Source organism: Triticum urartu, chromosome 3, assembly GCF_003073215.2.
Source record: "Triticum urartu cultivar G1812 chromosome 3, Tu2.1, whole genome shotgun sequence".
NCBI classification, from domain to species: Eukaryota; Viridiplantae; Streptophyta; class Magnoliopsida; order Poales; family Poaceae; genus Triticum; species Triticum urartu.
The window spans coordinates 684,477,713-684,493,763 of NC_053024.1; the positions used below are offsets into that span (position 1 = coordinate 684,477,713).

Here is a 16,051-nt window from a genome sequence, read left to right on the forward strand (position 1 = left end):
ATGGAATGTTTCGTGTTCTCTTTCAAAAAATGGCGTAAGGGATGACACGAGGGCACAAACCAACCGTTACTAGTGTCCTGTATAATCCAACACCGGAAAATGGATCAAGAAGAAAGAGGAAGGAAACGCATTTTCAAAAAAAAAAAAAAGGGAAGGAAACGCTCGATCCAGCCGTGGCGTATCCATTCTGCCTACATATTTCCTGCTCCGCTTCCACCGAAACCCCTCCAAACCAAACCCCTCCCACCGGAAAATCCCCCAAACTTTTGCTGGCCAAAACTATGGACGGAGATCGACGGTTGCCGGCGGCCGCCGCGCTCGCATCGGCGGCGGCGGTTCTTGGCGACGACAACCTCCTGCACGAGATCCTCCTCCGCCTCGGCTTCCCCACCTGCCTCGTCCACGCCGCCCTCGTCTCCAAGCGGTGGCTCCACCACGCCTCCGACCCGGCCTTCCTCCGCCGCTTCCGCGAGCGCAACCCGCCCCGCCTCCTCGGCGTCTGCGTCGGCTACCCCGGCAGGTATCGTTTCGTGCCTCTCCCGCGGCAGCCCCCGGAGCTCGCCGTCCCCATACGCCGCGCGACCTCCTCCTGCGACGCCGCCTTCGCTCGCAGATGCCCGCGAATCAAGAACTGCCGGAATGGTCGCCTCATCATCGAGGTCTTCCACGCCGGCAGATTCGATCACCCCCTCGTGGTGTCGCTTCTCGCCGGTGAGTCTTCAACCGTCCTCCCACAGATCCGGCCCCACCGTGACCGCTGGGTGCAGGGCACTCAAACGGGATTCACTGAGATGTTCCTACCCGAGGATGGGGGCCGCGACGGCATCACCTTGGTGAATCTGTGGAAGGACTGGCCAAAAGTGTATGCGGAGGTGTGCGTCCTTGGATCTGGCAGCTCTGGCCTCCCTGCCAGGGGCTCGGCAGAGATAGAGCTCCCTGATGACATCGTCTTCCATGAAATGCTACCACCCATCCATGGCAAAGTCTTCATGGTGACCAACTTAGGGTACACCTTGGGTCTAGATTTAGCCACCAGGATCCTTTTCACCCTGGAGCTACCAGTTGGAGTGCGGGGCAACTATATGCTCTCATGTGCGGAAGATTCCGGTCTCTATCTCGTCAGTGCAGACGGGTTTCAGCTCAGTGTGTGGCTCCATCGGATGTCGGGCAATGATGGGGCAGGCTGGCTGCTGGTCGACACATTTTGTGTCAGTGTGGGTCAGGCATGCACACCTCGCGCGGAGGACAGTTGGGTTCCTCACGATGTTTGCCTTGATGTTGTCACGGTTGGGGACAATGCTGACTTTCTGTTCTTAGATCACCCAGCAAGTGGTGCTCTCTTTTATGTTCATCTGAGGAGCAGGGTGGTTGAGAAGGTCAATCAGAGGGGGGCAGATGAATGTGGGTATAAACGTGCGACTGCTGGCCACGTACGTGTCTCTCCTGTTATGATGATCTGGCCGCCTATCTTCCCAGCGCGGAACGTGAGACGTGAAGAATGATTCCCCTGTGTTTGATTGTTGTACTATCTAAACTGAGTATGAGTTCTGCAATAGAGAGGTATGTACTTTTGAGTTATTTCTCTTCCTAAAAACAATAGATATTGCAGTCATGTATGTTGGGTCTTAAGAACATGTGTTTCATTTCAGTTAAAAAACCTGAAGTTTGCAGAGGTTTATTGAAATATATCCAGCAAAACTGCACTGATCTTCTAAGCTGACAGTAGTTTGTATAAGATATTCCATATATGATTGCTTTCTGGTAATGATCGGTTGCCTAGGAAAACTTTGGATGGTGGCCAAATAAAAATGGCAAGCAGCAAATGGAAGAGAAATAACTGAAAATATAGCTTTTGGCAAGGAAGTTTCTTTTGTATTCTTGACAGGGATGTCTCAAGCGATAAGACGGTATGCATGTGTTGTGATGTCCATTTTTATTAAAACTGACTTGTCTACAAGCTATAATCCACCCATCATCACTAGTTCACTACTTCAGTTCTAAGGGAAAATTTGATAGATGCCATTAGATGAAGTTTTATCCCACTGGCAGCCAGAACAAGAAGTGATGCTTGGTGTCCACAAACTCCACAACAATGGTATTCCTCGTCACGGACAAATAGCAAAAACAGTAAATTAGAGTGCTAGCTTATCAGAAATCTGATTAATCATCAACTGAAGCATTGATTTGAATGATACCACCATCCATTTTTCTATATATGATAGTAATAACTAAAGTTCAGCCTATCTCGAATCCTGACTCTTCTTCATTTTTAGGCATCATTACAAAAAAAAAATATCAAAGATTAGCTACACTCCTGACCATAGCTAACTATATCACTTTGCTCCCTCACAAAAGCAAAGAGTACACGAGGTGCTAGAATTCATTAGATGGAGTTTTATCCCAAATTCCCAATGGTGTCCAGAAAAAAGAATCCAAACCTAGCTTATCAGGAACTTGATGAATCATCAGCTGAAGCAGTGATTTCGTTCGGTACCACCATCCTTTTTTCCATAGATATGATACTAATAGCTAAACTTCTGCCTGTCTTGAATCTCGATTCTTCTTTAAAAAATTACTTATTGAGCACATCATTAAAAATATCATCAGAGATTAGCCACTCTCCTGGCCATAGCTAACTATGGTTTTGGCCCCTCCCAAAAGCAAAGATACAAAAGGTGGTAGATAGAACCTTCCAACAGAGAACATATATTCTACCCAATCAGACACATCTATAAATAAGCACCGTTGGGTCATCAGCATCATAAAACACCAAGAAACAACAGCCTACATCTAGCTCAAGTGAACTGAACTGATCAGATGATCGACCACAAAGCCCCAAAAAACAACATCCTACAGCCAGCCACCAATTGGCTCGATCAGCAATGGTGGACAGGGTGACGAAGCTGGCATCGCAGCGCGTGGTGGTGATCTTCGGTGTGAGCAACCGCTTCATGTGCCATGCGGTGAAGACGCTCTTCACGGAGCTGGGCGTGAGCTGGACGGTGCACAAGCTGGCAAAGGACCCCTGGGGGAAGGACGTCGAGAGGGCGCTTGCTGGCATGGTCATGACACTGCACCTTGGCGGCCAGCTTGTGCCGCTCCTCAGCCAGGCTGGTGCCCTCTGGCTCTGAAGAGTCAAGGACAACAGTGGCTGATGCGTGTGTGCAGTTATGTGTGATCGCAGCCTCAAAATCGAGCCAAGCTAGTGATCATGTAGTGCGTGCAGTGCAGCTACATAGTTTTGGAAAGCTCATCAAACATATCAACGGTTAGGGATGAAAATGGAGTGGAAACTTTCCGCTTTTCTGGTGGAAAAACGAAAATGGAAAGAAAATATGGAAATGGAAATTTGCAAAATGGAAACGAAAAATGGATTTTTTTTACGCGGAAATGGAAACAAAACAGAACGTTGTTTTCTGGCGGAACAGGCATGGAAACGGAACTTTCTGTTTTCGTGAATATGAAATTTCCATCTTTACTATGAGACTATGGCTGCTTTACAGCACAACCACCAAACAAAACACAATGACACGGTGAGCAAAATGACCCATGGGAGGCCCAATTCCACGACCATGCATGTAGTCAACTAGACCCTCCCCTATGCAATTCTCCAGTACTACTATAATACTATACTGAGTCGCTAACCTAATTATATTATTTGGTAGCCATGTTAATAATTGATCAAGTTTATTACTGTGCTTGTGTTTTTCTATGGTTAGGGTTATTAAGTTCCGACCAACACCTGCTTATGTTTCCGTGTCCGCCCTGTATTCGCTCGGTGTTCGTTTCCGGCAGTATATGCTTCCATATTCATTACCGGGGTTTCTGTATTCATTTCCACTTTAAAAAAAGGCAGCCCGGTGCACGTAACTCCCGCTTGAGCAAGGTCCGGGGAAAGGTCCGACCGCTTTGGGTGTACAATACGCAGTCTTTCCTTACATTTCTATAAGAGGTTGTTTCCAGAAACCCATGACCTCATGGTCACAAAGCAACAGCTTTACTGCTGCGCCAAGGCTCCCCTTCATTCATTTCCACTTCCACAGTCATGATCTTTCAGTTTTGCCACTTGTTGTCATATGACAGAAGCAATGGATGCTTTGTGATGAGCATTGTGAGCAATATTAAAGGAGCTTATGCTTATCTTATCATATTGTTGCTTAATTTGATGCTTTGCTTAATTTAGCCGGCTGTTGTGCTAAGATCATGAGAGAATCCACGGTATATATAATGCTCCTCCGTAAATGGAGAATATCATGTCATATCGTACACATTTTTCTCGAAGCTATATAACAGTAGTAGATAACTGGAGGTAGATGCACTAATTCAGGGAGATTAGTATGTTGAGATAGATGCACTGGTCCAGTGAGCTAGGTATGGTATGAGCTAAGAAGAAGGATCTACCTAGGCTGCATTTGGCGTCGCAGTGGATCATTTGTTTGTCAAATAAATATTTTTCTACTTTAAGCGAATGATGTCGATGATTGGAGGTAGAGCACTTCATGGGCCAGGGTGACCTCCATGTCGCTTTACAAACCCCACAGAAACTCCAAATACATGCTGTCGTCATAAGTACAGACACACCGATTGGGTGCTCTTTGTTTAACCCTTTTCTTGTATACTTTTGTTGCTAATTTTCCATCGCAGATTACAAAATAAGTACATGCAACACAATTCAGAAACCACAAACTGGGGTGTTTAGATAGTAGTTGATATAAAGGTCTAAGAGATATGGTAGGTCAAGATTAGCCTTCTTTTCATTCTAGGGTCTTTTCGGTAATCTCATCCCTATCATGAGAAATTAAGAGATATGTCAAGACTTCTATAACAAAGTGAAAAAAATGTTTTTCACTATCAAGTTCGCACACTAGCTAGTTTGACAGTGTAATGTAATCCTGGTATCCATGCATAGGATTGGCAGTCTTTTTTGGGAAGTTTGTACCTCTAGTTGTTGAAACACTATCCCTCATGACATAGCTTATCATCGCATCCCGAATAGGAAGGTATGTTGCTGACGAGGTAATGGAAATTGATGAGAAATCAAAATTATCTGGATGGTTTGATTGGACTCTGACTAATGTATGATATTTCACTGTGTTTAATTTCTCTCCTTGGTTTGAATAATGTTAGCATGCATAGAATTTGTCATGACTGTCGAAACAATGTGTGCAACTCTATATGCTATATCCTGATGCAAAATACAGTAGATTCTTGCATGTAATGGTTACCAACTTGATTAGCAGATACTGAGCTTAGCAATGCAAATGTGTAGTGTTCATGTCACAGACTCACAGCCGTAGAACACCAGGTGTTGCAGTCATGTCAGATTGATCTTAATAACTTTTGTCATTTCATTAAAAGAAGGTGTGAAGTTTACAGAAGTGCATTTTGCGAGATATCCACCCGAACTGCGCTGAATCTTCTAAGCTTGACTGCAGTGTGTATAAGTTATTGCATATATGAGGACTTGTCAGTAATGAAGTTTTTTTCTTTTGGGCCGAAACAGAAGGAGCTCTGCCTTTGCATTGAAGATAAGGAATTTATCATAGCGACCAGTGGTGTAAAAAAAAACCTTTGGAAGACAGATAAGTAGAAATGAGGAGCAGCAACTGGAACAGAAATGACTGGAAGTACAACCTGTGGCAAGGAAACTTCATTTGTGTTCAGAAGGGAAGGCTCAAACGATACAACAAGGTGAGCATGTTGAGAGTTAGTTGTGATATCCATCTTCCACATTAAAACTTGCTTTTTTTTTGCAAAAAAAGTACAATCCATCCATCATCACCAGTTCACTATTAGTAGTTCTAGGGGAGATCGTTAGGTGTGATGTGGAGCTAGTTTTCTACTTAATTTGTGGCATCCATTAAATGGAGGGGTTTTAGATGTGATGCATCATGTCCACAACTCTACACAACCAGTATTCCTTCTCACGCACAAATGGCAAAAAACTAGAAATTAGAGTGGATCTAAATCTAGCTTATCAGGACTTGTTGAATCACCAGCTGAAGCACTGATTCAGTTGATACTACAAAAGTTAAGCCTATCTTGAATCTTGATTCTTCGCATCATTTTTCTATGTGTGATACTAACAACAAAAGTTCAGCTTGTCAAGAATCTTGATTCTTCTTCATCTTTACTTATTCGAGACACTATTAAAAAATATCAAAGATCAGCTGCTCTGGTCGCCATAGAAAATATTAAAAAATATCAAATACCCACGTGTCGATTGAGGTCTCCTCCTATGAAGAGCTTCTCTCCAATTGGAACACTCCTAATCATGTCCTCAAGGCCTTCCCAGAACTCTTGTTGATTAAGATGCCTACGCCATTTCTGTTTGCACACGTCCCTGTGTACCACAGCTTGAAGTCGGTATCCTCCACCTCCTTACGAAAAAGGGTTTCCCCCCCGCTTTATATTATAAAGCGTGAACCACAACAACAAAGCATCTAATACAAACGCACACCACACACCCAAGGCAAGATACATGAATGCCGGGCACCGACACACAACCACAACGACTACAAAGCACCTAAAAGATGAGCAAAAAGAATCCGCTTAGAGCTGACGGAGAACACCACCACAAGGAGCGATCTTCCAGGAGGATGTGTAACGGACATGCCGGACCGAGGACTCCAAGACGGTGCCTCCAGGAAGGGCACGACCACGAACGTCGCCACCGTCCGATCCGAGGATCGAGTTTTCACCCGGAGTAAGATGGAAGGGGTAGAAGCACCACGACGGATTCTGCAAGGAGCACAAGACGTCCACGGACGCCGTCACCGTCGACCAGTACACAGACTGGGTAGGTGATGTACCCTGGTGCTTCAACTCTTCCGCCGCCCCGGTCCGTCAACACACGTAGCCATGCCGCCCAAGCGGCCATGGTTGCCTGCCCGCATCCGAGCCGCACAGCCCGCCCACGACCAACGCACGGCTCCCACCGCTAGGGCCGCCGCCCCTCCATGAGACCACCCTGTAGTAACCAAAGGCCACGCCTTTGCTCAGATTGGCAACCCCAACCACCTCCAGAATCGCCGACGGCCAGCCTGCCTCGGGAAGGGCCGCGACCATACAACGACCGGGGGAAGGGGAAGGTGGAGAAGTGGCCCATGGCCATGACCGATGCCTTGCCGGCTCCAGCTCCCCCCCCCCCCCACCCCGAAAACGGATCTCCACCCCCGCGTCGAAGGCCCAGGGCATCGGAAGGCATCGGCCGCCGCCAGATGCCGGAGAGGGAGGGTGGACGAGCTGTCGCCGCCGCTGCCCAGAGACGCCACCAGGGGGACTCGCCCGAGCCGAGCGCCGCCACCCAGCCATGAGGGCCCGACTGGGAGGGAGCAGCTCACCACCTCCGCTGCCGCGCCGCCCCCAACCAGAGACCACGGCAAGAGGCCACCCGCAACCCGGTCAGCCGCAACCCGTGGCGCCGGACGTGACGCCGAGGCGCTGCCGGAACACCGCCGCCGACGCCACACCAGCCCGCACCACCGCCATGCCATCCGCCGCCCGACGCCACGCCGCCATCACCGGCCTGCTCCGGGGCGCCGCCATGCCTGACACCGAGCGCTGCGCCCCGCCCGTGAGATCGGATCCGCGCCAACCCCACGCGCGAGGGACGAGAAGGCCCCGCCGCCGTCGGAGACGACTGGGCTTCGCCTAGCCGCGCCCTTTGGCGGTGGCGAGGGAGGAGGGGGGAGGCGGAGGGGTGTTCGGCGGCGGAGATTTGGGGCCCTCCCCGGCGCCTCGCAGGTGGCAGCGGGGGAGGGAGGGAGGGAACCCTAGGGGGTGGAACTTGTGGAAGGAGATTCACCCAACTGTTTATCTGCCCTACTAAGCTCTTCATCCTCCACCTCCTTCACCTTCTGCCCCCTCCATTTGGTTTCTTGGACGCAAAGGTTATCAACACCTCTCCTCACCGTTGTATCCACTAGCTCCCGAAGCTTACCTGTCAAGGACCCTACGTTACAGCTACCTAAGCGGATCCTCCTAGTCTCGGCTAGCTTCCATACCCTTCGCACTTGTCGAATCAAATGCGAAGATCCTTGCTCATTTTCCAATACAGTCGGGCGTCGATGTAGCACGTCACTAAGGATGCGATGACCTGATCCTCGGTCACTTGCCACCGTATCCAGATGAAGATACGTCGCGCCACCGGGAGGGGGGGGGGGGCTTGCCCATTTGACACCACACCCGGGTCTCGATGTGGCGCGACGCTGAGAGGGTTACAGCCGGGCGTCGATGTAGCGCGTCACTAAGGATGCGACCAAAGATCCTTGCTCATTTTCCAATACAGCCGGGCGTCAATGTAGCGCGTCACTAAGGATGCGACGACCTGATCCTCGGTCACTTGCCACCGTATCCAGATGAAGATACGTCGCGCCACTGGGAGGGGGGGGGCTTGCCCATTTGACACCACACCCGGGTCTCGATGTGGCGCGACACTGAGAGGGTTACACCCCAATGAAAATCTTTTGGGTTTCATCTCCATAAGAGTGGCTGACTTTTGATGTTGCCTCGCCAAGCCTATCACAAACCTCCTCCTTTACCAAGGCTTGGGACCGGCTATGTTGAGACAACATAGGCGGAGTTCGATTGGGTGCTATTTGTTTAACTCTTTTTGTAATACTTTTGTTGCTAATTTTCCATCGCTGATTACAAAATAAGTACATTGCAACGCAATTCATTAACCACAAACGCAGAATAAAAAGTTGATATAATGGTCTAAAAGATATGGTAGGTCAAGATTAACCTTTTTATTCTGCGTTCTTTTGGTAATCTCACCCCTATCACGGAGTTAAGAGATATGTCAAGGCTTCTCTTACAAAGTGAAAATGTGTTTTCGCTATCAAGTTCGAACACTAGCTAAGTTTGACTCTGTGTAATCCTTTTATCCATGCATAAGGTTGGCGGTCTTTTTTGGGAAGTTTGTGCCCCTATTTGTTGAAAGCACTATCCCATATTACATAGCTTACTGAGGTAACGGAAATTGATGAGAAATCATAATTCTGTGGATGGGTTTGAGTGGATCTTCTCTGACTAATGTATGCTATTTCACTGTGTTTAATTCCTCTCCTTGGTTTGAACATGTTTGCATGCATAGAATTTGTCATGACTGTCGAAACAATGTGTGCAACTCTTATCTGTTATTTGTCAGATATATACAAAATATAGTAGATTCTTGCATGTACTGGTTACCAACTTGATTAGCAGATACTGAGCTTAGCAATGCAAACGTGTAGAGTCCATGTCGCAGACTTGCATCCGTAGAACACTAGGTGTTGTAGTCATCTAAGATTGATCTTAATGACCTTTGTCATTTCATTAGAAGAACGTGAAGTTTACATAAGTGTATTGCGAGATATCCACCTGAACTGCACTGAATCATCTCAGCTTGACTGCAGTGTGTATAAGATATTGCACATATGAAGACTTGTCAATAATGATGACTTTTTTTTAGCCGAAATAGAAGTAGCTCTGCCTTTGCATTGTAGATAAGGAATGACCCCCTGTGTTTGACCTTTGTAATATCTTCACTGGGCATGACTTCTAAGCTTGACTGCAGTGTTTATAAGATATTGCCAATATGAAGACTTGTCGGTAATGAAGATTTTATCATGGCGATCAGTCGTGTGAAAATACTTGAGAAAATGGGTAAGTAGAAATGAGGAGCAGCAACTGGAACAGAAATGACTGAAACTGCAACTTGTGGCAAGGAAGCTTCATTTGTGTTCAGGAGGGATGGCTCAAACGATACAACAAGGTGAGCATGTTGAATGTTTGTTGTGATATCTATCTTTCACATTAGAACTTTTATATTATCCCAAAAAAATATTGTCCAATCCATCCATCATCACTAGTTCACTACTAGTAGTTCTAAGGGAGATCGTTAGGTGTGATCTGTAGCTAGTTCTGTACTTAATTTTGTGATATCCATTAGATAAAGGGGTTTAGATGTGATGCATTGTGTCCACGACTCCACACAATTGGTATTCCTTCTGATGCACAAATGGCAAAAGCAGCTGATTAGAGTGTATCCAAATCTAGCTTATCAGGGACCTGTTGAATCACCAGCTGAAGCATCTATTCAGTCGATACCACAAAAGTTCAGCCTATCTCGAATCTTGATTCTACACCATTTTTCTGTGTGATACTAAAAACAAAAGGTCAACCTGTCTCGAATCTTGATTCTTGTTTATCTTACTCGAGACTATTAAAAAATATCAATGGTTAGAAACTCTACTGTCCATAGCTAACTGTATGATTTTGGCCCCTCCCAATTCCCAAAAGCAAAGATTAGATAAGGTGGTAGAATAGAACCTTTAGACAGAGAAGATATATTCTACCCGATTAGCCACATCTCATAGCGATTCCCTTGCACTTCAATTAAGTGTGCAATCCAGCGCCGACCACTCCCTCCTCTTTACCCGCCGCGGTCATCTATAAATAAGCACGCTGGGTCATCACTATCATCCAACTCCAAGAAACAACAGCTTACACCAAGTTCAAGTGAAGTGAGCTGATCAGATCAACCGGACACAAAGCCCAAAGAAACAATGGCCTACAGCTAGCCACCAATTCGCTCGATCAGCGATGGCGGACAGAGTGACGAATCTGGCGTCGCAGCGGGCGGTGGTGATCTTCGGAGCGAGCAACTGCTGCATGTGCCACGCGGTGAAAACACTCTTCACAGAGCTGGGCGTGAGCTGGACGGTGCACGAGCTGGACAAGGACCCCCGTGGGAAGGACGTCGAGAGGGTGCTCGTTGGCATGGTCGGACGCAACCCGCCTGCGCCGGCCGTCTTCATCGGCGGCAGACTTGTTGGCACCACCGACCAGGTCATGATGCTGCACGTTGGCGGCCAGCTCGTGCTGCTCCTCCGCCAGGCCGGCGCCCTCTGGCTCTGAAGAGTCAAGGCTCAAGGACAGCAGTGGCTGATGCATGCGTGCAGTTGTGTGTGATCGCTAGAGATCATATGGTGCGTGCAGTGCAGCTACATAATTTTGGAAAGGTCATCAAACATATTAACAGTCATGATCTTTCAGTTGTACCTCTTTTTGTCATGAAAACAGTAGAAAGGATGCTCTGTAAGAGATAAGCATCCTGAGCAATATTAAAAGAGCTTATTCTTGTTATCTTGTTGTCGTTGCTTAACTAATTTGATGCTTTGGGCGCAGGCTGGGCGGCAGCGGCGTTTGACGCGTCGTCATCTTCCTGAAGGTGCCGCCTTGGGTGAGTTGGGGGTGTGCAGGGGCGATGGGTGTGGTTGTCAAGTGTGTGGCGGCTTTGCAGGTGGAGGTGGCGCCATGGTCTTCTTGTTGGGGCAGTGCTCTGCTGTTTGGTTGTCTGTTGCCTGACTTGTGGCTGTTTGCTCGCCGGCTCTCAGTGCCATGGCATGGACGGGATGAAGATAGGGTTCTTTCCCCGTTGGCAGCAACAGGGCATGGAAGGCTTGAACTTGGTGCTGATTCCAGCGGGTGCTGTCCTGCTATCTGCATTGGCTGCCTTGGATCCTCTGCTTGCAAGTTCTTCTTCAACCTCGCTCAACAACAGCTTCTCTTCCTTGGGTGTGGGTTATTGTGTCTTGATGAGGCTCTTCGTTTGGTGTTCTTAGCGCAGCAGGTGGGTCGTGCTGAGAATCTCCCATGGTGACCTGGAAGCTTGTACCAATCCTTGCTCAGGGGAACATTGCCACTTGCCAACGGTACGGCGCCCTTCGATCCAGGGCGAGGGGCAGGGGTCCCCTTCGGAAGTGGAGAGGGTCAGTACGAGGACGGCGTCCACCTATCGGAGTAGATGAGGGCATGTCCATATTTGCTGGGCTGTAACTCCCCCTGAAGTTTGCTCTCTGTCAGGGTTATGGTGCTCCACTCGCGCATTGAAGGGCTTCGGCAACATCAAGCTAGTCTGTACTGCTTATTTCCTGTTTGCTTGTACGTGTTGGGGCTAGGAAGTTGTTTCGGGCATCACCTTGTATCTGCCGTCTTTTTTTTTTGTTTTCCTTTTCTTTTGCTTGTTTGCTATGCTTCGTTGTAACTGTGGGTGTTTGTATCTCCTGGCCGGTTGATGGCTTTGTTAATTCAAAGCCGGGCTCTCCTTGAGCCTTCGTTCTAAAAAAAACTAATTTGATGCTTTGCTTAATCTGGCTGTCTGTTGTGCTAAAGCCGTGAGAGAGAATAATCCACGGTATATATATAACGTTGCTCAGTAAATTGGAGTATATTGTGTCATAGCGCACACGTTTTTGTCGAACTTCTGAAAATTAAGGACGGCAGTGGCTGGTGCGTACATGCAGTTACGTGTTATCTCAGCCTCAAAATTGAGGTATTAAGCTAGTGTTCATATAGTGTGTGCAGTGCAGCTACTGATTTTGGAAAGGTCATCGAACATATTAACGGCATGATCTTTCAGTTTTACCCAACGTCTTGAATAGACAATAGTGGGCTATAGCCCCGCGATAGCGCCGTTATTGGTGATTTAGAGGACTGCCGCTATTTAAAACAGTGGTTTTACCTCTTGTTGTTATATGACAGGAATGGATGCTTTGTAAGAGATGAGCATCCTGAGCAATATTAAAGGATTTTTGTTTATCTTTTCGTTGCTTAATTTGATTTGATGCTTTGCTTAATTTAGCTGGTTGTTGTGTTAAAACTTTGAGAGAATCTACGGTATATATAATGCTCCTTAGTAAATGGAGAATATAGTGTCATATCGTACACCTTTTTTTGGAGCTATATAATGGTAGTACATAACTGGAGGTAGATGGACTGATTCAGGGAGGTTAGTATGTTTAGGTAGATGCACTGGTCCAGTGAGCTCGGATTGCACGAGCTCGGTACTAAGGATCTACCTAGCTAGGCTGCATTTGGCATCGCAGTGGATCACTTGTTTGTCCAATAAATGTTTTTGTGCCTGCCGTGATCCTTTTTTTTGTACACTTTTGTTGCTGATTTTCCGCCGCAGATTAGAAAATAAGTACATTTCAACGCAGTTCAGTAACCACAAACTTAGTGGGTTTAAATAGCAAAATTGATATAAAGGTCTAAAAGAGATACATGGAGGCTTCTGTAACAAAGTGAACAAGTGTTTTTCATTCTACGTTCTTTTTGGTAATTTCATCCCTATGATGGAGAACTTAACAGATACGTCGAGGCTTCTGTAACAAAGTGAACAAGTGTTTTTCATTCTACGTTCTTTTTGGTAATTTCATCCCTATGATGGAGAACTTAACAGATACGTCGAGGCTTCTGTAACAAAGTGAACAAGTGTTTTTCATTCTACGTTCTTTTTGGTAATTTCATCCCTATGATGGAGAACTTAACAGATACGTCGAGGCTTCTGTAACAAAGTGAACAAGTGTTTTTCATTCTACGTTCTTTTTGGTAATTTCATCCCTATGATGGAGAACTTAACAGATACGTCGAGGCTTCTGTAACAAAGTGAACAAGTGTTTTTCACTATCAAGTTCGCACACTAACTAGTTTGAAAGTGAAATGTGGTCCTGGTATCCATGCATAAGATTGAGGTGGTGTTTGTTTCTTTTATTTTACCCATGTTTGTTGAAGGCACTGCCCCTCATGACATAGCCTATCATCCCATCCTGAACAAAGTTTTCTTGCCATCTCTCCTTTGATACAATGACAAAATCACCATAGGAACAGTGTCGTGTATATACATGTGAATGAAATTTCCATAAAAGGAAAAGAGGTACATGCTGAACTTAAGATTTTCTTGTTTGGATTTTACAATCTTCAGTGGTTGGCTGGTTGCTTAACTAAAACCTGGTCTAGAAAGGATAAAAGTACAGTCAAGTCAAGGAATTCGAAATAGTCAACCCGATATCTCTCCCTTTATGATGATCTATCCGCCTGTTTTCCCGGCACGGGATGTAGGGCATGATAAGAGGAGCGACGCCCCTTGTGTTTGATCTTTGTAATATCATCACTGGGTATGACTTCTGTAATAGGAAGGTATGTTGCTGACGAGGTAACGGAAATTGATGAGAGAAAAATAATCTAGATGGGTTTGATTGCATCTCCTTTGACTAATGTATGTTGTTTCACTGTGTTTAATGCCACTCTTTAGTTTGAAACGTGTTTATGCATGCATTGAATTTGTCATGACTGTCTAACAATGTGTGCAACTCTATCTGCAGTGGTGCAAGAGTCATCTTAATAACATCTGTCATTTCATTAAATGAACTTGAAGTTCACAGAAGCGTATTGTGAGATATCAACCAGAACTGCAGTGAATCTTCTAAGCTTGACTGCAGTGTTTACAAGATATTTTCCAATATGAAGACTTGCTGGTGATGAAGATTTTATCATGGCGATCAGTAGTGTAAAAATTCCTTCGCAAGACAGGTAAGTAAAAATGAGGAGCAGCAATTGGAACAGAATGACTGAAAGTACAACTTGTGGTAGGGAAGCTTCATTTGTGTTCTGGACAGGTATGGCTCAAATGATACAACAAGGTGAGCATGTTGAAAGTTAGTTGTGATATCCATCTTTCACATTAAAAGTTATTTATTTTTTCCAAAATATTTTTGTCCAATCCATCACTAGTTTTGAGATCGTTAGGCGTGTTTTCTACTTAATTTTGTGGTATCGATTAGATAAAGGGGTTTTAGATGTGATGCATCATGTCCACAAACTCCACGCCGATGGTATTACATCATGTCCACAAACTCCACGCCGATGGTATTACTTCTCACGCACAAATGGCAAAAAACTAGGAATTAGACTGTATCTAACCTAGCTTATCAGGAACCTGTTGAATCATCAGCTGAAGCATTGATTCAGTTGGTACCACAAAAGTTAAGCCTATCTCGAATCTTGATTCTTCACGCCATTTTTCTATGTATGGTACTAACAACAACAGTTCAGCCTGTCCCAAATCTTGATTCTTCTTCATCTTTACTTATTCGAGACACTATTTAAAAATAAATATCAAGGATCAGCCACTCTCGTGGTCGTAGCCAACTGTATGATTTTGGCCTGTCCCAATTCTCAAAAGCAAAGATTACAAAAGGTGGTAGAATAGAACCTTTAGACAGAGAACATATATTCTTCCCGATTAGCCACATCTCTCATAGTGATTCCCCTGCACCTCAATCAAGCCTGCAACACTACGCCGACCACTCCCTCTTCACCCGCCGCAGTCATCTATAAATAAGCACCGTTGGGTCATCACCATCATCCACTCCAAGAAACCAGCAACCTACATCAAGCTCAAGTGAAGCGAGCTGACCAGAATATATCAATCACAAAGCTTGAAGAACAACAGCATACAGGCTAGCCACCAATTCGCTCGATCTCCAATGGCGGAAAGAGTGACGAAGCTGGCGTCGCAGCGGGCGGTGGTGATCTTCGGGGTGAGCAACTGCTGCATGTGCCACGCGGTGAAGACGCTCTTCACGGAGCTGGGCGTGAGCTGGGTGGTGCACGAGCTGGACAAGGACCCCCGCGGGAAGGACGTCGAGAGGGCGCTCGCCGGCATGGTCGGACGGAGCCCGCCCGTGCCTGCGGTCTTCATCGGCGGCAGGCTCGTCGGCCCCACCGACAAGGTCATGACGCTGCACCTCAGTGGCCAGCTGGTGCCGCTCCTCCGCCAGGCCGGCGCCCTTTGGCTCTGAACTGAAGAGTCAGGGACAGCAGTGGGCAGTGGCTGTGCGTGCGTGCAGTTATGTGTGATCGCTAGGGATCATATAGTGCGTGCAGTGCAGCTACATAATTTTGGAAAGGTCATCAAACATATTAACGGTCATGATCTTTCAGTTGTACCTCTTGTTGTCATATGACAGAAGGAAAGGATGCTTTGTAAGGAAGAGCATCCTGAGCAATATCAAATGCGCTTATGCTTATCTTGTGTTGCTTAATTTGATTTGATGATTTGCTTAATTTAGCTAGCTGTTGTGCTAAGGCCGTTATATATAGTATCATATTGCACACATTTTTCTGGAGCTATAGAATACTCCATCGATGACCGGAGTGATTCAGAGAGGTCAGTGTGTTGATGTAGATACCTAATCCAGTGAGCTCAGTTTGATGAGGTAGA

General features: G+C 46.3%; 4 protein-coding genes across 5 annotated transcripts; all 4 read left to right on the forward strand.

Annotated features, from left to right (window-relative positions):
- The first annotated feature begins 225 nt into the window (after nt 1–225).
- LOC125549129 lies at nt 226–1,560 on the forward strand. The gene has a single exon (XM_048712611.1). The coding sequence runs from the start codon at nt 282–284 to the stop codon at nt 1,500–1,502; it is 1,221 nt and encodes a 406-aa protein (XP_048568568.1). The 5' UTR covers nt 226–281; the 3' UTR covers nt 1,503–1,560.
- A 1,274-nt stretch (nt 1,561–2,834) lies between these two features.
- Nucleotides 2,835–3,249, forward strand: LOC125549130 (putative glutaredoxin-C2). The gene has a single exon (XM_048712612.1). It carries the CDS (start codon nt 2,883–2,885, stop codon nt 3,129–3,131), a length of 249 nt encoding a protein of 82 aa, XP_048568569.1. The 5' UTR covers nt 2,835–2,882; the 3' UTR covers nt 3,132–3,249.
- A 7,202-nt stretch (nt 3,250–10,451) lies between these two features.
- Nucleotides 10,452–12,125, forward strand: LOC125549131 (putative glutaredoxin-C2). 2 transcript variants are annotated; one of them, XM_048712614.1, is made up of 2 exons: nt 10,452–11,006; nt 11,173–12,125. In XM_048712614.1, exon 1 carries the CDS (start codon nt 10,588–10,590, stop codon nt 10,900–10,902), a length of 315 nt encoding a protein of 104 aa, XP_048568571.1. In that variant the 5' UTR covers nt 10,452–10,587; the 3' UTR covers nt 10,903–11,006; nt 11,173–12,125. The 2 variants fall into 2 exon arrangements, with proteins under 2 accessions (XP_048568571.1, XP_048568570.1); XM_048712613.1 differs by having other exon boundaries at nt 10,452–10,973.
- Nucleotides 12,126–15,172: 3,047 nt separating this feature from the next.
- LOC125549132 (putative glutaredoxin-C2) lies at nt 15,173–15,826 on the forward strand. Its single transcript, XM_048712615.1, has one exon. It carries the CDS (start codon nt 15,315–15,317, stop codon nt 15,627–15,629), a length of 315 nt encoding a protein of 104 aa, XP_048568572.1. The 5' UTR covers nt 15,173–15,314; the 3' UTR covers nt 15,630–15,826.
- The last annotated feature ends 225 nt before the right edge of the window (nt 15,827–16,051 follow it).